Here is a 25,000-nt window from a genome sequence, read left to right as displayed (position 1 = left end):
GCGGGAGGCCAGGCCCCTGTCCCGGCCGCTGCCGGGTCCCGAAACCCTTTTCCTTCGCGGAGCTGCGGCAGTGCCCGCCCCGGGGCGCTGGGCCGCCGGCGTCGTGAATGCCCCGGCTGTCCCGCCGCTGCCCTTGCGCAGCCGTCGCACTGCGCAGGGTTCGCGCGCGGGCGCCCGTGCTCCTGGAAGCGGCCTGGCGCCCTCCTGGGAGCGGGCCGGCCGGGCGAGCGGGCCCTGGAGGGCGCGGGCCGGAAGTGCCCTGGGCCTCGGCTCATCAGCGGGGAGTTGGCATTTATTTGAAAGTCGTATAAACATGGCTGATAGTTTTGTTTATTTCACGTGAGATCCAAAGAGCAACTTTTATAAGTAACCTTTGGAGCGTTTAAGTGGACTTAAGCCCTAGGCTTCTCTATACACGGTTGATATTAGTGGGACTTACTAGGAAGACTGATGTGGGGTGTTATTATGTATGATTAGGATAATGGCATAGGAGTCTCAGGAAAGGGTAGAGACATTTCAAATGTAGATTAGGTTGGACAGGTATAGGTCTGAAAAACGGGAAAGTTATAAAGTTGGTTTGGAGGGGGGAAAGAACTTAATTTCAAATGCGTTGAGTTTTACTAGTTGATGGTGAGTGGTATCCGTAGGAGAAGGGTCCAGCGGGAAGTTTCAAAATCTGGCATTAGAACTGGAAGAACATTCAACATAGAGATGCAGATTAAGAGCCCTCCACCCAGAATGTGTAGTTGAAATTTAGGGAATGCAAGGGGTAAGTAATGCGAAGACAACAGGAGTGGAAAGAACCCGGATCCTTCCGGGTTTTGCAGAGAAGGAATTTGAACAAGGAAATTGTAGTCAGCAGTAGCAGTTGGTGCGCTGCGGTCCACTGATCCTGGGCGACCTCTTCAAGGCCCAGGGGAGTGAGCCACACTGAGAATTGAGTGTGTCAACACTCACCGAATGAGAGAGAACAGAAGAGCAAACAGGACTATTTTTATCCAAAACACTGTGTTTCAGAGTTTGAACTTTCTGAAATTTTAAAACTATTTTCAGATACAAACTGAGATATCTTGGGCCTGGGACCCAAAACAAAAAACGAAGTTCAGTTGTTTCTTGTACTCTTAGCCTGAAGCTAATTTTATATAATATTTTAAATAATTTTGTGTATGAGGCAAGTGCATTGAAGGCAATTTTCCACTTGTGACATGTTTGTTGGCACTCAGAAAATTTAAGATTTGGGACTTTCAGATTTTTGGATTAGGGATGCTCTACTTGTAGAGGTACATGAAAAATTTGATAGACTTATGGGAAGAGTACTGGTGATTCAGCTCAGGATTTTGCAGAGCTAGATAAGCTTTGAGCTGTATTCCAGCCCTCTATGTCACAAATTTGATCCAAATTTCTTAGTCAAGTAGATCCATCTTCCTCTGCTTTGTTGGTCTCTATCCCCCATTTCTTCACTTTGAGTGGTTGAATATTTTTCATCCTCCTGCATTACACTTTAAATATTTTAAGAAGTGAAGATATTTTCATAGTACTTTTGCTCCTGTAAAAGTTTTTGACAAGGCATTCAGGCAAAATATATACAATGATACATTGCTTAATAACTGGAATATGTTGTGAGCAATGCGAGCTTATAGTTTTATTGTGTGAATGTCATGGTATACACTCTACGGCCTAGCAGAACCTTTGTAACCTTTGGCTACAAGCCTCTGCAACATATTACTGTACCGTAGGCAACTGTAACAGTGGTGTTTGTGGATCTAAACCAAAAAAGTACAGTAAAAATATAAGAGGTTTAGAAATGACATGCCACTGTTGGGAACATAGATAAATGTAGTTTACAAGACTGGAATTTGCTCCGAATGAGTCAGTAAATGAGTGAAGAAAAACCTACTGCATTGCTATGACTATTACAGACTTCTTAAATACTGTAAACTTACACTAAATTTATTAAAATACATTTTCAATAATTAACTTACTATAACTTTATTTGCTTTTGTTAGTAACACAGCTTAAAACTCTAATATGCAAAAAATTACTTTCTTCATAAGACTGTTTTTAAAAATTTTATTTCTCACTTAAATTTTTTTGTTAGAAACCAAGACACAGGGGCCGGAGAGATGGCTCAGTGGAATAAGCGCTTCCCTGGCAAGCACAAGGACCTGAGTTCAATCCCCGGTCCTGCCAAAAAAATAAAATAAAGCAACCAAGACACAACACATCCCTAGGTATACACAAGGTGAGGATCATCAGTATCAGTCTTCCACTTCTGCTTCTGAGATAGTGGATGATCATCAAGGGCGGTAGCATGCACAGACCTGTCACCTGTGGTAACAGTGGCTCCTGGATTCCCTCCTGAGAGACTTGTCTGGGACTCCTCTTCAGCACTTGTCACTTGAGAGAAATATATCCACGATCTTTTACTTGATTTATTTTTCTCATAGATTTGCCTGTAAGCAAATAATGTACTGTAAATATCACTCTAATGTGAGAGTCCACATTTTAAACATTCTAAGAAGCATGTTGAGGTCTGAAAAACCTGTTAAATCCTTCACTGGATTTTCTTTGAAGTCCTTTTTCTAGTCCTGCAGTTTCCTTTTCTCTTACTTCTTCTTCAGCCATGTGTTCATTAACTGATAAGAACTTTGCAACTGTAATTTGAGATGACCATTATATATTTAGTCTTTGACCAAACAGTTGTTTTACTGTGTGTAACCTTATTAAAATAATTCTGTTAAGGCCAAGGTGACCAGCTGATTTTCCATGCTGTGGTATCCTGGGTAGAGAATCACCTACTCTAGAAAAAAGTTTCTCAAGAATGCAGGAGCGCTATGTCACATTTATTGTGATAAACACATCCTGTTTGTAATCCATTCGGTCTTTGTTTCAGGATCTATCCTGTGGCACAGACAAGCAAATACCAATTAAACAGGTAAATTTTAAGTTTTACTGTTTGTATTTAATCTGAAAGTTAAATTAAATAATTTGTTCACTTGGTTGACAGCACCTGAATTAGCAATAGCAAATATTTTATTGAAAATACTGCTGCCTGCTATATCATAATTGTATGTAATTAGTATATCGTATTTAATTTTATTTTTGTTATTTTTTGTTGACTCTAACATTTTTCTTGATTTATAATTGAAATTAGCTTGTAAATCAGATAATTAGAAAAAAATGTTAAAGCTTTGATTTTTGTTGTGTGTGGGGTGGTTTTTTTTTTGTTTGTGTGTTTGTTTGTTTGTTTGTTTGTTTTTGTAGCACCACGGATTGAACTCGGGCCCTTGCACTTGCCGGGGAAGATGCTTATTCCACTGAGCCATCTCCCTGGCCCAAATCTTTGGGTTTTAAAGCATGCTAACAATTAAAACTAACTCTTTTGTCTAGATAAAAGTACTTGGTTTTGAATTCTAATTAAAGAAGAAGAAATGGACTACTTACAGTTAATTTAAAAAGATTAAAAATGAAGCACAGTGATACAAGTAATGAGTGGTTTTAAAAAATTTTTACATGATTTTAGCTTGTAAGAACAAATGCCATTATTAATTCAACAAATACAGTAATTATTAGATATCCTTTATGTATCAGATGTGTACTCAGTGTGCCATGTTTTGGGAAAGCAGAGTACCTGTTTTGTTTTCTGAAGATTGGATTTCCTTGTAGAATAATTTAGCAAGTCAATTTTATTCCTTGCTCTCATGTGTTTGAATATTAAAGTTACATAGTAACATAGGGAGGTAGAAATTTTTTAAATGGAAAGGAGACCAAGTATTGGAGAGAGGAGTTAGGGAGAGGAGGGGAAGAGGCTACATGGGTTATGTACATGGACCAACTGACCACGAAGAGTGTGATCACTATGTACTACAAATGTGTACTCAGAGAAGTTGTAATAAAGAAAAAGAATTCATAACTTAAAGATGTATCATTCTAGGGGGCTGGGGAGAGGCTTAGTAAAATAAGCGCTTCCCTGGTAAGCGCAAGGGTCTGAGTTCAATCCCCAGTTTTGAAAAAAAAAAAAAAAATAGTATCAGTCTAGTATTTTCTGTAGAGGATAAAATTAAATTTAGCAGCTATAGTTGTGGTATATTTTTAATGTGATTATTTGGAATAGGGAAGAACTCATTTTATGAAATTCTTTTGCTCTGTGTTGGGCATAAACTTTTAGCTTTGTTTTCTCTTCCTTTTATTGTTTCACTTCCGCTAATTGATTTATAATCTACAGGGATTTATAATCTACAGGGATTATATAACATCTGTGTAGTGAGATCCTTTAGACCCTTTAGTAGTATTAAAAAAAACCGATAAAAACTGAAACTATAAAAGCTGACATGCAAGATTTGAAAAAACATAAGAAAAATTCTAGAACTATGAAAAATACAAAACCTCAAATTAGTAATTCAGTGAAATTGTTTAATACCAGAATCAGCAAAAAATTGCATTCATGAGCTACAAGATGAATCAAAAGAAAATCAGATCCAGAGGTGAAGAGAAATGGAAATAAAATTTAAATGAAAATTCAAATGCTTAATATTTACAAAGAAACTATCATTGTTACCTATAAAAATAAACACATTTAATACAAAAAAAGTTACATAGTATATCTATAATTTCATTGTTTAAGATAAGATCATGACTAACTGAAATAAATGTACAGTAATTAATAGTACATAGTAGAACATTGGGATCTAACAATCAATCCTTTGTAGATTTAAAACAAACTACTTAGTGCACAAAAGTAATTTCTCTGTGTAATTATAATACCTTACTCCAATAGAAGTAGTAATTTTAGTGTATCTTTAAATGAAAGCATAAAGATTCCAAGAGAGACAGGACAACATGACAGTGAAGAATAGGGGTTCTGTTGTCAGATGTGCTGAGTTCAAAGTGTAAGACCATTTGAATTTATTGAAGAGATTAAAGATAGGTTTTTAATTATTCTCATTTATAATGTTGTGTAATACTTCCAAAGTTAGCTTTTAGGATCACTGTTACATATCTCTATGAGTATAATGCCAAAGCTTTAACTGATCAGCGTATAATAATGTATTTCACAGAGAAGACTGCCAGAGTAGTAGTATCTGTCCCTATTATCAGGTTATTGAGTGTATAGGACTTATGGACTGTATTTTAATGCAGTGCTTCAAGGACTGGGAGAGGAATCTTTCCTTCAGAGGTACTCATCAGAGTCAATTTGACTCCTGATTTTTCTGTTTTCCCACATTTATTAATAAAAGTTAACATATTTTATTTTATTTATTTATTTATTTATTTGCGGAACCTGGGATTGAACTCAGGCCCTTGCACTTGCCAGGGAAGCGCTTATTCCACTGAGCCATCTCCCCGGCCCAATATATGGTTTTTATATGTATATTTAAATTTATTTGTATATGAACATGAACAAGATCTGTTGCAGAGGGAAAAAAAAGTAAATACCAAATGTCTGAGTTTCCCAATGACAGTCTGTTATTTCAGCTCCGTAACAGATTTATGTTTTGCTGTTTATAAAAGGGAATATACTAGGGCCGGCCAGATAGTTCAGAGGACTGGGCTTCCATCCCTGGTGTGCCATGCTGGTCCTGCCCCAGGGTGCACTGAGATAGTAATTCAGACTGGACACGGTGGGGTAGGCCTATAATCCCAGTGCTTGGGAGGCTGGAAACTGGAGGATCACTACAAGTCTCATCTGTGTAGTGAGACTTTGTAGACCCTGTACTAAATACATAAAAATAAATAGGGATATACTAATTTAAATATACTAATTTAAATTTTGTTTATATTTTCCCTCAAAAGTCCTTAAGATTGGTGGTTTGATTGAAAAATACTTGTCACACATAACAGTTTGGTAATATTATTTTAAATTGTCAAAATTATGACTGTCACATCATCTTCCTCCCCTTTAAAAATCAATTACAGCCAGGATTGGTAGCTATGCCTGTAATCCCAGCACTCAGGAGCCTGAAATAGTAGGATCATAGTGAAATTAAGGTTAGGCATGGCTCCTTAGCAAGAACGTGTCTCAATAAAACAAAACAAAAAACTATAGTCAGTCATGCCAATCCTTTGGCTTATTACGGTTGATAGACTACGAAATTTTTTAATCTTGTGAATTAATCAGTAATTTTTTTAATGTGGTACCTATTGAGGCATTAAGTGACTTTCCCATCACTGGAACAAAATACCCAACACTCACTGTGTAAAGGAGGAGAGGTTTCACTTGGCTCATAGTTCCAGGCATTCCATCTATGGCCAGCTGGCACTAAGGCAGAAACATGCTGGTGGAAGAAAGCTGTTCTACCATCTGGGAGGCAGGAAGCAAAGAGAGAAAGGGGGATCAGAGTGGATATCCCCAAACACATGTCCCCCGTGACACATCTCTTCCAGCCAGGCTCCACTTCCTATAGCAGATTTAGCTTCCCAGTGAATCAGTCCACTGATGAGTGTAGCACCTTATGATTTAGTCATTTGGGAAAGCCCCACTGCTAAACATGATTTTTTGGGGGGACAGTCTAGATCTGTACGGTAACATTCTCCCTGCTTTTTCTTTTGAGACAGGGTGTTGCTAAATTGCATAGGCTGTGCTTGAACTCACCATCCTCTTACATCAGTCTTTCAGAAAGCTGGGATTACAGGCATGTGCCACCATGTCCTGCTGCTTGAGATCTTTTTAAAAGGAATCTGAGGTAGTCTGCAACAATAGCAAGAAGTGTATTAATAACTAAGTAATAGGGGCCAGGGAGATAGCTCAGTAAAATAAGCGCTTGCCTAGCAAGCTCAAGAGCCTGCATTTAATCCCTAGTTCTGCCAAAAAAAAAAATAATGATTTACCAGAGTGCTTTTGTTCTTTAGTGGTAAGTATGGGCAACAGATGTATGTACACTTTAGTTTGTTTGGGTTTTTTTAATATTATTTATCAAAGAAAAATAGGTTTTGAAAATTTTTCCAGGTAAAAGAGTTGTTTAGATAATTGATCTGAAAGTAGTATTGTTTCAAGTTTTTTAAGAACTGATTCAGTTATTAATGAGCTTAATCTTCACTAATAGGAGAAGAATGGCGTTAAAGCAGATTTCCAGCAACAAGTGCTTCGGGGGATTGCAGAAAGTTTTTGAACATGAGAGGTAGATATCACTCATTCCATTTTAATGTTTGTTTGTTCTATTTTAAAGAAATATTAACCCATCTCTTACGGTATGTTGTTTGACTTTTAACCCCCACCTGCATCACCTAGTCTACAGTTTCACCAAACTATTGGCTAAGCTTGGATTGTCTAAGTGTGTGAGGTATGAGACTCTGAACAGACTGCCTTCAGGCTTTAATTTAACAGGCTTGTGAAATTTCACAAAAATGCCTATGTTGCCATTAAAATTTGTGAGACTATCTTTTAATGTTAAAAAGATCCCTGACTTAAAGATTACAAATTAATCACATGAGTTTGGCCCTGTTACCTCTCAAATCTGACTTAATAGTGTAAAGGTGTTTTATGCACATGTATTATAGATAAAGAAGCAGGAAACAGGAGCTAAGAAAAATATTTTAGAATTAGGGGCATAGATGGAAAGGTACTATCTGACTATGCAAAACCTAGAAAGCTAAATTGTTAACATCAACAAGAGAAAGCTGAGAAGTAACATGGAGCCATAAGAACCGAAAGCACCAAGCACACCTAGAAGGGTAAAACTGGAGCTCAAAAGAAAAGGTTAGTTTCAACTTTATTTTTAAAAGTACACAGATCCCCAGTTGTCCCAGTATTTTATGTAGGTGGGCCATTCCCTCCCAATCTACAAAAATTGAGGATTTATTCCTTAAGGAAGGTAGATAGAGTCTATCCTGGGGAATACCAGGTGCAGTTGGTAGGAGCAGTGCAAGTAGATTAAGTAGAAATTGGCATGGGATTGCTTCCACTAGTTTCTGAAGTTTGAGGAGTTAGGTGTATAGACTATGATAAAAAAATATGGTGATAATAAAGTTTAATTTATTGCAGTAAAAGATGCATCAACATTAGTCCCAGTCAAAATACTCCCCTTAATTCAAACCCTTACCCTTTATTCTTACACTCTCCGTGGCACCTCTGAAAGTCCTTTTTTGGGTGTTTCTAGTTGTACAGTCATTTTCATTTGGGGGATGAGCTGGATATCCCATGGTTCCATGTCCAATACATAAGTTAGATGACACTGCAATATTTTTATAAGTCTGCCTTTCTCTTCAGTGGCAGTTGGCAACAGCATTCACTGTATTTTTGATCATACCTTATAAAGATACCCATGAAAGAGGACTTCCAGGGCAGGGCAACACTTAATTTTTCATAAAGTTTCTAGAAGTATTTACTGTATTTGTAGTTAATTTAAGGTAATTTATTGAAGTGGTAAATTTGCTTCCCCTTGTATGATTTTTTTTAAATAAGCCCATGAAAAGTCACTGTCATGAAATACAGTTTACATAGGAAAATACCTGTGGATTTTATCGAATTAGTTGATATAATAATGATTATGGTAAATTATTAGTGATGAAAGAGCAAAGTACCCATGACCAATTATAATTTAAGATCTTTGGATTCATTTTTTAAAGAAAGTTGATTCATTATTTGATAACTTCTCATTAGAAAAAGAGAGGCCCAGAGGTTAGCTCAGTGGCAGACACCTGTCTGGCAAACTAAGGTCCTGAGTTCAATCTTTTGTACCAAAAAAAAAAAATTTCTTTCAAGACTAGAAGTGATACATTAAGAATTGCATTAATTGTTTAAATTTATTCTATACAAGTAACTCATCCATGTAGATGAAACTGACAAATGATCTACAAACTGCTATATAGGGTTTCAGGATAAGGCCTGAGGGGATTTGACTGACCTTGACCAATACAAAAGTTACATTTCTTGTTATATAGGTCTTGCTTTATCTTGGTCTTAACTATCCAGCAGAAAAGTATAAAAACGAGGTATAAAAAGTAAAGCCATATTAATATGCCGACTTGTAAAAGGCTCAAGTCAACAACTTCTAACATTGCCAGTCCTATGGATAACCCACTACTAGTATGGACTACTGGACTATATTGGATTATTTTGCTGAATTCATGAAACTACAATATTTAAATGGCAATGGAATACCTATCTCTGACAAAACTAAACAGAAAAAGGGGGATATAAATGAAGGACCATTTTGTATCTGTATATACAAAATAGGATAGATACACAACTACTTTCTCTTAATTCAATGAGAAGAAAGATTTGTATTAATAGTGTTTGGACCAGATATCATGTCTGCATCTTGTACTAGAATACTATGAAGACAACAATATGCATTGTATCAATTATTGTAACTGTCCTACTAACCTGATTTGAAACTGTCTCATTGCTATTTGTTTCTCAATAAAATTAATAAAAAATAAATTTATTCTGTACAAAATGACTGCCACATAAAGCATAGGCTAAAGTTGGTTGATAGATCAATATGGTAAACTGGCCCAATTCTTTACTCAGGAGACCACATTTTTCTTAAATTAGTGGAATTGCTTGCTTTTGACATTCAATTACTTTTTGGACCTGTACTTTATATCTTTTTACATAGTGCTTAATTATTTTGTTTCTGTCTTAAGAGAGGCATTAATATACTATTGTAACGATTGTTGTTAAAATTATAGTGTGGAGCTAAAATGTAAAATGAAATTTGCTATCTACTTACCACCAAAGGCAGAAACTGGAAAGTGCCCTGCCCTGTATTGGCTCTCTGGTAAGTATTATGTGTTTGAGTTTTATGAATAAATTTGTTTCTTTTTAACTAATTTGTCTTACCCTTTTATTTTGTTTTCTAATCCATTAGAGGCCTGTCATAGTTGGCTTTGTAACTCCTTATCTGGGGAATAATTTCAGGCCTATGGAGTTAGATTTATTTCACTTTTTTTTTTTTTTTTTTCAGTAAGACTAAGTAATTCGGGAGAGAATGTAAAGTTCTGGACTGAGTGATAAGAGTTTAGAAACGTTATTTAATTTATGTTTGTTCAAGCATCTCTAGTTTGTAATGACTTTACCAGTCAAATGAAACTAGGGTACCATGATACATAATTAGAAACCATAGACTAGTAACTGCCACTGTATTCAATATAATATTTTAATTTAATGCCACGGAGCTTTTTTGGCAACAATCTATAAAGTTATGCTTTTTAATCAGGTGTAGAATAGATTGAGAGAGAGTGAGACATTGACACAAGTAGTTTGGAACCTCTGTTCACTTTTTTCCTTCACAAGATATTAGCAGTTTATCTTCAGAAGTGAATATTTATTTATTTATTTATTTATTATTCGTATTTTAGGGAAGGGTCTACAGGGTGTTCAGGGTCTAACTACTAGATCATACTCATAGTGAACCCCCTGTTTACAGCCTTCCAAGAGCTGGGATTACAGGCACATGCCACCATGCCCAGTCTCAGTTGCTGTCTCAGCACACCCCAGGGGTGGGGCCAGCACTGCAGGCCCAGGGATTAAACCCTCGGGCCCTGTACCTGCTTGCAGGGGCTTTAATCCACTGAGCTATTTGGTCGGCCCTTCACTGCAGTATTAAAATTAGCATCTACAAAAGTATTTTATAGTTTATATTCAATAAGCTTGGATAACACTAATTATCAAATTGCATTAAGCATCTGTTGCTAGTCCATTCTCGCATCTTATAGTCTTAAGTACCTGTAGTAAAAAAATCACCTTTTTATCATATGACTGAAAAGTTCAGTATTAGGAAAACTGACAGAAATGGTTGCTCTCATTTTAGTTCAGTGAGGAATACAAAGATGCAGGCTGAATTTTGGTGCTGAGAACTACCTGTATATAAAAAAGTTTTTTATTTTATTATAGCAAAATATTAGCCCGCTTACTGTAAAGAGTTACATTTTGATGCATAACTTGTCACATATTTTATTATGTGTTTTAGTACAAGGTCTACAGAGTCTCACTACGCAGATCGGACTCAAGTTATCTTCCTATTCTCAGCCTCCCAAGCGCTGGGATTACAGGCATATGCCACCAGGTCCAGTTTCAGTCAGTATCTCAGCGCACCCCAGGGGCGGGGCCAGCATGGCTTTCTGGGGATCAAACCCTGGTGTCTGCGCCTGCCTAAGCAGGTGCTTTAGTCCACTGAGCTATCTGGTGGCCCTTGTCACTTTTTTTTTTTTTTTTTTTTTCTGTGTTGAGCACAGGGTCTACAGAGTCTCACTATGAAGATCATACTCCGTAATGATTCTCCTGTTTTCAGCCTCACAAGCACTGGGATTACAGGTGCATGTCACCAGGTCCAATCTTAGTCACTATCTCAGCTTGCCCCATGGGTGGGGCCAGCACAGCACCAGGGTTGGAACCCCAGCAACTGTGCTGTCACATGTTTAATTAGCATGTTTGCTAATATCTCACGGGCTGTTTTAATAATGGGCATATGCCCCTACGAGTTTACAGTTCTACAGTTTTAAAAATTCCAGATTTCCAAGCAAATCTGGTCAAAAGAATTTTTCTAGTTGAAACTTTAGTAAGGATAGTTATGGGGACTGGGGAGATAGCTGTGGTATAAGTGCCTGCCTGGCAAGTGCAAGGATCCAAGTTTGATTCCCAGTACCACATGCCATGTCAGCCCTAAACCCTGGGCACATCATGCCAGCCCCAAAACCAGGCATGGTGGCACACACCTGTAATCCCAGCACTGGGGAGGCTGAGACAGGAGAATCACTACAAGTGTGAACTGCATAGTGAGATCCAGTACCAAATAAATAAGTAATTTCTAAAAAAAGAGGAGGATAGTTATGAGATCATTTAATCTAAAACAATTGTTAGATTAATTCTATTGAAAATCTAAGAATGGAATGTTAATGTGTTACTAGAAAGTTATTTCTATTTATTTTATTTTTTTATTTTATGTGTGTGTGTGTGGGTGGGTGGGTGGGTGGCCAGCTCAACCCACCAGGGGGCGTGGCTGGCTGGCATGTGGTGCTAGGGGATTGAACCACGGTCCCTGTGCTTTGCTAAGCTTGTTTTAAATTGGTGCTTTAGACCACTGAGCCATCTCACCAGCCCTAGAAAGTTATTTCTAGAACAAAAATAATAATAAATGATCTTGCTTTCCCACTGAAAAGGCTTTCAAACTACTTCATAGGGGGCCTGCCAATTAGCTCAGTTGTTTACCTGCCTGCTTATGCAAATACAGTCAGGCACAGTATACCTGCGGTTCTATCCCCAGTTCCACATGCCTTACCAGAGCTGTCCTTAGGGCAGCCTGAGCCAGCAAAAAAATAAAAATAAAAAATAAACTACTTCATAGGATAGCATGAGCTAACAGTATTTTTGATCTTCAGGTTTAACTTGCACAGAACAAAATTTTATATCAAAATCTGGTTATCATCAAGCTGCCTCAGAACATGGCCTTGTTGTCATTGCTCCAGATACCAGCCCTCGTAAGTATTCTTGTTCCAGAAATCCTTTATAAAAGTCTAAATCTTGTAAGTCTTAAGTTATAAGCAATATAATGTGCATTATACAATTCATTTTATATCTCTACTGTTATTTCTTCATCTTTCAAGTGACATGACTGAAAGACTGTGCTGTGAATGAATAGGAGAAACAGGATGGAATGATTTTAAAGTATATTAAAACCTGTTTTCAAATCAAGATAGAGAACAAACATGTACCTTCCTTTCCTACTAAGATCACAGTGGTAGAATTGAAAGAAGATTAGTACTAGGGAAGGGTCATCAGAGAAGGTAGTGATCCCAGTCCTCCAGCCTCATCACAGTTGGGAGGATTTTATATTTTTAATCCCAGGAAAAAGTTCCTATAATTTGGAGAGTAAATTCCAATTTTCCACTGCCAGTGCAAACCATGGCATGAATAGACAATCACATGTCTGTAGTTGTGGGGAGCCAAGGGGGGTCTTAAGTCCAGTCAAAACGATGACTAATCAGAACAAGGGCCACAACCTAGGGCCAAACCTGGGTTTTATTAATTTGTGAATAGGGCAGTGGCTCAGGATGAGTGACTGTGAGAATGGTGGGAAGTAGGGGCAGTATGCAGAGAGGTCTGTAGAAAGAACACTGGATTTTGGTAACAAGCAGCCTCTAAGTTTGGAGGAACCTGCATTCACAGTTTGAGGGAGTAGTTTGTGTTTTGGGCCAGTGCTCCAGCTTTGCTTTCTGGCCTTCATGCACTGAACGTCATGCGTTCTTTCTTCAGTCTCTTGTCTCAGCTACAATGCAGCATCACTGTGTCCGGTTCATGCATACTAGTTGGGCATCATTGACCTATTGCACTGCTTCAGAGGCTGCACATCAGCACTTAGCTGGATTCATTTGCATTGCGTAAAGTCAATTGAGGGGGTAAAGTATTAACCTCGGCAGCTCTGTACATATCAGTACGTGGAATCAGGGCCAGGGTTAGCCCAAGTGGAGATAATGGGCTTCTTTCAAAGCAGACTGTCCTGGTGGTCCTCTACAAGAAAGGGTTTCTGTACAGTTCTGAAAGGCAGAGAATATAAGCCCCTTTAAGTCATTACTTCTCTGACTTCATTGCAAAAACTGGCCCCATTCAAGAACAAGAGGTCCAGGAAATATAACACCAAAAAAGAGAGGGCTTATAGTATGTGATCAACAGCACTACTGCAAATGGACCTGCACGTTCATCTAGAATTATTATTAAACATGGGGAATTACTACCTAACAGATGAAAGCAAGAACTTTCTTTGATAGGTGGATGCAATATTAAAGGTGAAGATGATAGCTGGGACTTTGGCACTGGAGCGGGGTTTTATGTGAATGCTACTGAAGACCCTTGGAAAACTAATTACAGAATGTACTCTTATGTAACAGAGGAGGTAATTTAATTTGTTTTATAATTATTAACTGATGACTACCAAAAATTTAATTTTATATCAAAGGCTTTCATCCTGAAAATTATAAACTAGGTTATAGAATGGTGACCTTATGTTTATACATTTTTATAAATCATCTTAGTGGAAATTCCAAAGTTTACTAGTCCTATTTGCTACAATTTAAATTAACACTCAGTGCCTATTTGTCTTACTTACTTTTCTCTCCTTGCTGAGACAAAAGGCCTGGCACTCAAAGGGGTAAAGGTTTATTCAGCTCACAAGTTATAGAGGTTTCAGTGTATCATCAGCTGGCTCCAAGGGAGCATGGCTTAGCAGAGGGGCATTGCAGAGAAGAACCAGTTCGTGGCAAGCAGAAGACAGCGAAAGCAAGTAAGCAAGGGACCTTGACAGTGTCTTTCTGCCCTTTTTTTTCTTATCCAAGTTACTTAAGGCAGGTAGCAGTCACACTCTTAATTGTAGTACCCTTGAGCCCAGCGCTGCACATGAATCAGTTATAACATCAGACACTCTAGATTCAACCGCCTCTGAAAAAGCCCCACCTGTGACTGCATGAGGCTTTAGGAGGACATCTGAACACAAGCCATAACAATACTTAAAGATTTAAATAATTGTGTGGAGATCTGTGTACACGACCTAACAACCCATATCATCAAAGAAAATAGTATTTGAAGCAATCTGTCATTTCCTAGTAGCTAGTTCTTTCAGGGTCTGTTTTATAATGATAAGCCAGAGCTTGCTTAGAAAGGACAAATGATAAAGCACAACTTCTATTTATAATGCTGATGTGCAGTCTATACATTTATCTTAATGTTATGATTTCATTATACACTATTTTTGTTTTGTTTTGTTTTGAGGTACTAGGGATCGAACTTGGAACCTTGCACTTGCCAGGCAGGCGCTTATGCCACTGAGCTATATCCCCAGCCCACATCATAAAAATTTAGACAGTATTAAAATTCGAATCACCCACAATTTTTTTTTCCTTTTTTCCTCCCTGGTGGTGGGTAATCTCAGGCCTCACACATACTGGACAAGCAGTGTAGCACTAAGCTATTTCTTTCTTTTTTTTTAAATTTTGTGGAACCGGGGATTGAACTCAGGCCTTTGCGCTTGCCAGGGAAGCACTTATTCCACTGAGCCATCTCCCCGGCCCAGCACTACACTATTTCTTTAGGCCTCAACCATCCATAATTCTTAGACCCTAGGCCCATAGTTATGTTTTACTATATTTTAGATTTTTTGCTATAGCTAATATTCACACATAAAATTTATCATATTGTTTAAGTTCTGTAAAATATTTTCTAATATTCTAACTTAAGAACTGCATAATATTCTGTCAGTGCCATAATTAATTTTTTCCTAAGATATTTATATTTTTGTGTATATTTAGATATTGCCTTGGTTATCTTTGCACATATTTTCCCCTAAGGATTGTCCCTTAGAATTTTCCTAAATGAAGTTACCAGGTAAAAAGTTGTCTAACTTCCTCAAGTTACTCTTGAAGAAGTCTATATGGATATGGATATGGTGGCACATATTTGAAATTCCAGCTACTCGAAAGACTGAGATGGTAGAGTCCTGAGATCAAGGCTAGCCTGGACAGCATAGTTGAAAGCTATTTTGAAAAGAAGTCTACCATATATTCTCCAATGAATATATTAGTATCTGTTGTCTGCCTAAGGTTTTTTTTTTTCTTTTAATCTTTATCAGTTCAAACATCATAAGGCTGAGTTAGAGGTATTCATTATGTAATTCTTTTACATAACTTCGAAACATTTTAAGCTTATTTTCTCCGCTATTCTGTCACACTTTTGAATTTTTTCCAGCTTCCCCAACTCATTAATGCCAATTTTCCAGTGGACCCCCAGAGGACATCTATTTCTGGCCACTCCATGGGAGGCCATGGAGCTCTGATTTGTGCTTTGAAAAACCCTGGAAAATACAAAGTAAGAGTACCTAAGTTTCTAGTGATAAATATTTCTCTTGAATAATATAGTATTAGGAACTTTCAAAGAATGAAATTGTGATACTGTCTTTGTATCAGGACTATAGTTTGCTAGGATTGGAAACGTGGGCAGGTTGGCAGAGGGTATTAAATGTGATAATACAATGCATGCTGCAGACTCAGAAGCATAACTATTCCATCACAGCGGTTTCTCATTGGCGTATCAGAAGCATTATAAAATGTAGTTTATCTTTTCATGGGCTTTTTCAAGCTGTAGTTTTAAGCAGACCCCCTGCCCCCCGCCCATGGGCTGTTACTCTTGATTGATATGATTGTGATAGTATATATCATTTACTTACATTTTTTAGCAGGTATCTTTGTAGAATTCACTTCGGTTTTCTGAGATAAAGAAAGGTATTCACGATTTGTAAAAGTTTTAAAACTCTATGTTCTTAATGTGCCTAATGAAATACAGCCTGATTAAAAAAAGGTCACTCTCAGCCTTTTCCACCCTTTATTTCAAGCTTTAACCCTCCATGTAATTTAGGTTTAAGTGAGCCAAATTTGAATACCCACTGTATGTAGGGAGTCATACAGGGGCACAGCAACATAGTACAACAGTTGAAGAAGGAAATGTCAGAGTAATGATCATCTTAGGATTGCTTCTGATTTTAAGATCAAAGTCATTCTTTGTCTCAAGTTTGTTTAACTCATTCTTTTCCTATAGGTAAGAATGGTGTTTTTATTTTCCCATGTTTTTATGTAAGATAGTCAATTTATTGTCTCAGGTTGAAAAGGTGAACTTAATTTTTTTGTTCTTTACAGAAGCTAACAGAGATTATTAAATATATACATTGATTAAATAGTCAAACATTGATTTTGTCTGTATATCTTATTCTGTGGAATACAAAATTGTCTGGAAGACAAAATTATATTAGAAATTCAGTCACATACAGTATAAAGGCATGTTTTACTGCTTTCTTGGTACTTTTTTAAGAGAAATAATGTCACCAATGTAATTTTATATTACTATAGATTAATTTTTAGTGGAAAAAGTAGTAATTCCGAATATAAACTTTCTTTGTACCTTAAATTGTAATGCATTGCTTTGCATTGAGCAACTACATTTAAGAGTTGTCTTGATAGAACACTTAAAAGATACACTGTGGTGAAGAGGCCCACATTTGAGTTCTGTAAACATCAGGAGGAAAGTTTTTTCTGGGAGTTCCTGTGGCAAGGTAGAGGTTTTAAGCAAGGTGCAAGTGTCTGTATTTGGTTTAGCAACATATAACTTATATGTATTTTTTTGTTTTTGAAGTCTGTGTCAGCATTTGCTCCAATTTGCAACCCAGTGCTCTGTCCTTGGGGCAAAAAAGCCTTTACTGGATATTTGGGTACAGATCAAAGTAAGTGGAAGGTAGGTACTAAATAACTATTAATACTCATTGTTTAATTTTTAAGTTTGTTGAAAAGCTATACCAAGCTGAGGAAATCTCTTAGCAGTGTAAGCACCTGCCTCCCAAGTGCAAATACCTGGGTTCAATTCCCAGTACCTCATACCATGCTGGCCCCAGAATCCCAGGTGTGTCATTCCAACCCCAAAACGGGGCATGATGGCTCACGCTTGTTGTCTTAGCACTGGGGGGGGGGGGGGGGCTGAGACAGGAGGATCACTATGAGTCTGAACTGCGTAGCTAGACCCTCTACCAAATAAATGAATAAATAAAAAAAATAAATTTTTTTAGAGAAGCTATACCCATGTAGCTGTTATATTTCTGACCACTCAAGGCTTGAAAGCTGGGCATAAGTAGAAAAGTAGGGGGGCCTGCCCCTTAGCTCAGTTCTTTAAGTGGCTGCTTCAACAAAGCAGTCAGGTTCAGGTTGTTGTGGTTCGATCCCCACAACTCAAGCCAGCCAAACCTGCCCTGAAGGCATTCGGAACAAAAAAAAAAAAGCAAAGTATGTATATATTCAACCTTCCATATCTGAAGGTTTTATATTTTGCAAAAATAAGTTTTTGTAATTACATCTGTATTATGCTCAGGCCTTTCTTTTTTCATTATTCCCTAAAAAAAATACACTATAACACTTATTACATGGCCTTTACAGTGCATTAAGTATTGTGAGTAATCTAGAGATGATTTAAAGCGTACCAAACGATGTTCATAGGTTATACGTAAGTGCTGTACCGCTTTACATAAGGGACTTGAGCATCTGTGGGTTTTTGTATCTAGGGAAACCTGGAACCAATCAATCCACTGTTGATATTAAGGTACAACTGTATGTAATAAGAGCCATAACACTCTTTTCTCATAGTACTGAATCATGGCAGATAGTTTAAGACTTCTAGTTTTCAACCAGTATTTCTTCTCTTTTTGTAGACTTACGATGCAACTCATCTTGTGAAGTCTTATCCAGGTTCTTAGCTGGCCATGCTGATTGATCAAGGAAAAGATGACCAGTTCCTTACAGATGGGCAGCTACTCCCAGATAACTTCATCGCTGCTTGTACAGAAAAGAAAATTCCTGTTGTTTTTAGATTACAAGAGGCAAGTACTAGGAAACCTTATTGAGCTAAACAGTATAACTATTAAAGAGGCAGAATTCCAGAATTCTTAATTATCTTTATTTTTAAAATGTAAAATGCTATCTTTAGTGAGAGCTTTGTGAGTTTTGTGGGTTTTTTTTTTAAATCTGCATGTCCATTTCATTTTCATTAGAAAAATATCTATATAAAATTTTGATCCCCTTTTCCTTTACTTCTGCCATTCAAATTTGTATAATTTAGCTTTGCTCAAGTAAAAGTAGAATCATAGTGTTTGTTCCCTTGGCTTATGAGCCTGATATGTTCTGGGAAAGATGGCCCCATTCATGTTCATGCACCAAAGATCTGAAGACCCACCTGTGGCCTGTGAGGCTTTTGGAGGACGTCGAGGCACAAGCCATAACAAGGAAATAAGGACAAAGTTGTTCTCTCGTTATTCCTTATTTCTTGTACACATGCTAGCCTCATGAGTTGATTATCGAGCATTACACACACTTAAGCACTTTACATTATTCAGCTTTTATGCTCGTCTATCTGCAGCCAACAAATTGTCCTTGCCTAAAATACTTTTCTTCTTTTTTTTTTTTTTTTTTGGTCTTTTTTGAGATCGGGTCTTGCAGTGCAGGTCAGACTGATCTGGAGCTCACTTGGTAGCCCAGGCTGGTCTTATACTCACAACGATCCTCCTGCCTCAGCCTCCCAAATGCTGGGATTACAGGTGTGCGCCCATGCCTGGCTCTAAAATACTTCTGACTATTCACTAAGAACCTGTTTATGCTATTGTAGTATTGTGTAAAGAAAATTTGGAGTTTTTAAAAATATTTGTTAGCGTCAGAATATAATATAAACAAAATCTGTGTTTCTGGGTGAATATGAACACTGAAAGCTATATATGATCATAAGTTTTTCTAAATTACTTTTATTTTTAAGAGGGATATGTCAGGGACATGGACATAAAATACAGTCATAATGGTAACTTCATAATTCTTTGTATAATGTAGCCTTTTATAGTTTATAAAGGGGCCAGGGAGCTGGCTCAGTGGAATAAGTGCTTCCCTGGCAAGCGCAAGGGCCTGAGTTCAATCCCCGGTTCCACAAAAAAAAAAAAAAAAAAAAAAAGGGCAGAGTATAGTTTATAAATTACTTTCACATTAACTCATTTGCAATACTTATGTCATTGATGAAGTTGTGTCATTATTCCTTTGCTGTCTGCTTTACAAATGAGGAGAGAGCCAAGAAAAGTAATCTGCTTACCTAAGGTGCCACAGCTAGTACTTGATAGAACCAACACTGCAGTAAGGTTATGACTAAGACCCGTTCTGTCACCTGTGCCATTTCCAGATAGGGTCATGTGTTCCTAGGGAACAAATGGGCGGACTGTGCATGACTTGCTACCTAACTCAGGCAGCAGATGATAGTAGTCTCCTTGCTTATGAGGATATTTTGACATGTGAATAATGTGGGGAAATTATCAAAAACCAGTACTATAGATGTACCTATATCTTGTCATCTTTGTATCCGCTTTCTATAATAGAACTCTTCATATTTTTGTAAACATTTCACATCACAGTAACATTTAGATCAACAACCAACTTTGAGAAATGCAAATATAAATTTGATTACAAATGCAGCAGTGAGCTTAACTGTATTAATTGTAGCTACAAGTTACCATATTTTTTTTTTCCAAATGACCTGAACTTCTTGGCATTAGCCCTATTGGTGGTCTTTTCTACTTCCCATGAGACTGTGCCAGAAAATACTATTATAGTATCTGCTTGCCAACAGAATCTGAAAATCCCTGGAGTGTGTTACCAAAAAGGTCTAGATTTAAAATACAGATGACATTTTTGGAGGTAAAAAATTAAGCAACCTATTTATTTCTAAAACGCCATACCCCAAAGCAACCACCATAAAAATGTGTTTGGCTGAATTTATGAGGAGTCAAGATAGAGTAGGCAGTTCTTCTAAAAATAATTTGAAAAATGTTAAAATCACCAGACTTCAGTTCAGGCACAATTTTTCCTCCACATTCCATCATTGTCAAGAAAGGTGAACTGTGGGTCTTAGGCAGGTTGCCTTTAAGTTTGTTGTTATTGACTCAGCAGTCAGCTAGGTAATCCACTTACCTAAGGTGCGACAGCTAGTATTTGGTACTATTTTGCCTGACTAGTGATTCTAGAGAGGCCTTTTTCTTATTCCCAGTCAACTGCCAGTAACCTTAGGTTACTTCAGGTCTAGGAGTTTTATCATTCGCTTTATTATTTGATTGTAAGAATAGTATAACTATTTCTTTATGAAACAGAATCTGTGAAAAAATAAAACAAAATAAATAAGCCAAAAAATATCCAGGGTGTATATATAAATAAGTGATCTAAGGAGAGGGAAAGAAAACTGTTAAGAGTCAAGGGATGATTTACCGAATTTTATTACTTCATATCTTTTTTAGCTAAATGCTCCCAATTTATAGTCTATCAGGTAACAAAAACAAAGTTGATCGAAAAGGAGGAATTAATGCAAGGGAATACTTATTTACTTATTTTGTGTTTGTTTGTTTGTTTGTTTGTTTGGCTTTAGGGAATCTAAATTTGAAGGAAAAAAAGCCATAGGCCACAAAATTTCAATAGCTGTACACAGATATCAAATTTCAGTCCGAAAAGAGTTTTGTACCTTTGACGTATCTCTAGTTGTTGAAGTTACATAGGAAAACAATTCAGTAACTTGATAATGAGGAAATTTCGAGGAACAGCATTCCTTTCTTGGAATCTTGGAAGAGACGCCATCATACCTCCTGCGTACTCAGAATTTTTTAGGATTTGAAGGCTCTTTTGGCCTTTGCAGCTCTTAGAACAGAGTTGCAGAAATGGGGACTCCCACTCATCTCTGTCCTGTGGGTAGCACAGTCATCTGGTACATAGACCCTCAAGGTTTGCTAAATAAATGTGAGTACCTTTCACCTCTTCTTTGCTCTGAAGAAATCTTAAAAGAGTCTCTAGGATAAGCTTTTTTAGTTGGATTCGAAAAAGGCAGAAAGGCATTGTCTCTTAGAATGAGTATCTATCATAGTTGCTGGGACACTACTTCATTTTAAGAGTTGAATGAAGAATGAAAGAATGTGTTTGTCTATTTTTATACTGCAGAACTCATTTTTGCTACTGAAGATTTTTCCATTTAAAGTTTGAGGTGGAAAAAGTAGGACCCCTTTCAGTGTCACTAAATATAGGCAGCTGCAGAAGCTGCATAGCTTACTGAACAACCTCTTTAGTCAAAGAATGTAATGAAAGCAGCTGCCCCATTTAATAAGACTGATAAATAGAACTTGAAACTAGCCAAGACAACATAGCTATTCCTAATTGTACCTATTCAGCAGAATGCCAGTAGTTCAAATCTATTCTTTTGCCTGTATGCCACCATCTTTAAAAATCCTTCTTGGTTTCTTGTAATAGGCATTTTGTACTTTCTCATAAAGATAACTCTTAACTTTAAGTATCATTATGGAAGTTAGGGCATTTGCTTTAGAGTTTAGATGAAATCTACTGTACTGTTATCCTCCTGCAGTACATTATTAACAGTTCAAAATTGCCATTCTGGTTTACCCTGGGTCTTCTCTAGTAATGCTGCTAGCTATAACAACAGCTGTCCATCTTGCATATAAAACTGTGTAAGACTTAGTACGTAAAAAACGAAGGATGAAAATATGGCAAACCAAGCCACATGAGCTTTAGTCATGCAGTTCTTCTGCAACATCTGTTTTGGTGTTATCTGTAGACTGTTTATTGTATTGATGTTTTGATTTGTGAAAATTAGCAGTTCCTGCTTTTTCTTGCATTTCACAGCAACATGCTTTTCTTTAAATTCTTTTCTTTAGGTGTAAATTTAACCAGCTGGGACTAGTGCAGTTATTGAGAAATGTACAGTCAAGTAATCTCAAGGCTCAGCCTGCATCTTCACAACCCTCCTCAGATCACGTCCACAATAGAAGACAGATTGCTTTTACATTACTTTAATGACTTGATTGGTTTTAGTGATCTAAAACTGTTTATATCTGCTGTTCTAATATGAACACACCATGGCTCTAGAATAACAGTTTGAGAAGATTTACTGATTAATCACAATCTTTGGGATAAACTGATATTTTTATTTTTTATGTGTTTATGAGAAATTCCCATTTCCCTCCATCAAACACCATTTGCCAGTTAAATTAAAACTGTAAACACATTTATATATCTTTTCTAGTGTATTCTACCTTCCTTTTAAATTGTGGTTAGGGTGGATGGCTCACTATAAAATTATCTAGTGTTAAACATACTTAAATAGTTACTCCCATTAAATTTTTTTTCCATTTTTTTCCTGAATGCGATATAGCGTGTACGCACAGGAGGTAGGTGTCATAGTCCCCAGAGAAGGGGCTGCCTGTCTGTTTGCCTAAATACTGGTTTTTGGTTTTTTTTTTTTAAATAATTTTATTGAGAAACAAATAGCAATGAGACAGCTTCAAAACCGATTAGTAGGGCAGTTTCAATAATTAATACATTGCATATTGTTGTCTTCATAGTGGTTATTCATAGTACAAGATGCAGACATGATATCTTGTCCAAACATTATTAGTACAAATCTTTCTTATTGAATTAAGACAAAGTAGTTGTCTATTTATCCTATTTTGTATATACAGATACAAAATGGTCCTTTTTTTTGTATCCCCTTTCTTTGTTTAGTTTTGTCAGAGATGGGTATTCCATTGCCATTTTAATATTGTAGGTTCATGAATTCAGCAAAATAATCCAATGTGGTCCAGTAGTCTATTACTAGTAGTAGATTATCCGTAGGACTGGCAATGTTAGAATGTTTTTGACTTGAGCCTTTTACAACTCAGCATATTAGTATGGCTTTACTTTTTATACCTCATTTTTATACTTTTCTGCTGGATGGTTAAGACCAAGATAAAGCAAGACCTATATAACAAGAAATGTAACATTTGTAGGAATGTAGACTGGTGCAACTGTTATGGAAATCAGTGTGGAGACTCCTTAAAAATTAGGACTGGAAATCCTATTCAAACCAGCTATTTTCCCAAAGGAACTGAAAACATCTTATCATAGTGGTATATGTGTGCCTATATTTATAGCAGCACAATTTGTGATAGCCAAATCTAGGAAACAACCAAGATGCCTGACACCTGAGGAATGGATGAAAAAGATGTGGTATTTTTATACAATGGAGTATTACTCAGCTGTAAAGAATGATAAACTCAAAGCCTTTATATTTAAGTGGTTGCCACTTGAAGATATACTCATAAGTGGAATAAACCAGACCTACATGTGTAAATATCCTATACTGTCCCTAATGTAAGAACTCAAAAGAAATAAAAATAGAAAGCTATAACACAATTAAAAGGAAAATGAGAACTTAAGGATTAAACAACTAAGAAAGGGCAAGGAGAAGAGCTAGGAAACATGACAGGGGCAAAGCCATATACTTACATGTAAAAGATGGGTAAGGCAATGATCCTGAGAATCTTCAGCAGGTTTTTGCAGCTAGCAGTTAACTGGTAGGATTCTCACCCTGACTGACTATATATGCTGAGACTAAACACTGGTTTTAACTGATTGGGTAAACTAAAGGTTTTCTCAGTGGCATTTCCACATTTTCTTTTCTGTATCTTGTTTTCAGAAGCTTTACTAAGTTAGTACCCAGTTCAAAGTGGGGTTCAGGTGAATAATTCCTTTTCTTTTAATAAGGCCATACATAGGCAATAGGGTTGTTTTTATGCATTTTTGTTACTGCATATTTGTGTTCCAAAGTCCTGGGTTTCACTGCGGTGTTCGCGTGCATGCCTGTAACGTATTTCAGTCACAACCCATTCCTCCTGCCAGCATCACCCTCCTTTATGCCGCCCTGTTTTTTCCTACCTAGTCTTACCTCTTATTAGGTAGTCTAGATACAGAATTCTTAAGTTGGTGTATGGTAGCTGTATTTGGCTTCCCAAACAGTGCTAGAGCTTTTAGCACTGTGTTTTTCCCTGTATTGTTTGTAGGCTTAGTTTGTATTTTACTAATTCTAGCTTACAGATGTCAGTGTGCTTCTTTGAGAGTTAAAATATTGCTAAACTCTCTACATCCTGATCTTAATCCTTGTGTGCTTGACCACACATCTACTCTGCATATGTAATTGATATGTCGTTCCCTCTCTTTGCATATTTGTAACAGCTTTGGAAACCAGGCAGTGTGAAATGCTTAACTTTTCTTCATATTTTTGTTGCTCTTTTAATGTACAAAGAAAATGTTAAAAGTACAGTATGACAGTTTTAATTTTTGTTAAAACTTACAGTGTAATATTTTGACAGTTTATAAGTGATGAGATTTATATTTAATGTCCCTAACATTAATGTTTCTGAATGGTAGATAAATGTCATCTCTATTTTGTCTTCTAGGGTTATGATCATAGTTACTACTTCATTGCCACCTTTATTGCTGATCACATCAGACATCACGCAAAATACCTGAATGCATGAAAAACTTCAGATGAAGGAATCTGTATTCAAGAATATAAAAGTTAACATAATTGTTGAGAAAAAAAAATGTTAAATATAGGATTTCGTAATGCTGAAAGCTCCCTTCTATGATTGAATCACCTTCTGAATGAATACTGAAAACCTCCTTCTGA

General features: G+C 36.8%; 1 protein-coding gene across 1 annotated transcript in view; it reads left to right on the top strand.

Annotated features, from left to right (window-relative positions):
• Positions 1 to 24,991, top strand: part of Esd (esterase D) — a 25,256-nt gene extending 265 nt beyond the window's left edge. The window contains 9 exon segments of the mRNA XM_004648928.3: positions 2,894 to 2,935; positions 7,044 to 7,118; positions 9,634 to 9,722; positions 12,322 to 12,420; positions 13,708 to 13,832; positions 15,677 to 15,796; positions 17,114 to 17,212; positions 18,177 to 18,344; positions 24,768 to 24,991. Coding sequence (XP_004648985.1) covers positions 7,051 to 7,118; positions 9,634 to 9,722; positions 12,322 to 12,420; positions 13,708 to 13,832; positions 15,677 to 15,796; positions 17,114 to 17,212; positions 18,177 to 18,344; positions 24,768 to 24,848 — 849 coding nt within the window. The 5' untranslated portion in view covers positions 2,894 to 2,935; positions 7,044 to 7,050 and the 3' untranslated portion in view covers positions 24,849 to 24,991.
• The last annotated feature ends 9 nt before the right edge of the window (positions 24,992 to 25,000 follow it).

Source organism: Octodon degus, unplaced genomic scaffold (genome assembly GCF_000260255.1).
Source record: "Octodon degus isolate 3935 unplaced genomic scaffold, OctDeg1.0 scaffold00051, whole genome shotgun sequence".
Taxonomy (NCBI): Eukaryota; Metazoa; Chordata; class Mammalia; order Rodentia; family Octodontidae; genus Octodon; species Octodon degus.
This window is presented reverse-complemented; position numbering and strand designations above follow the sequence as displayed.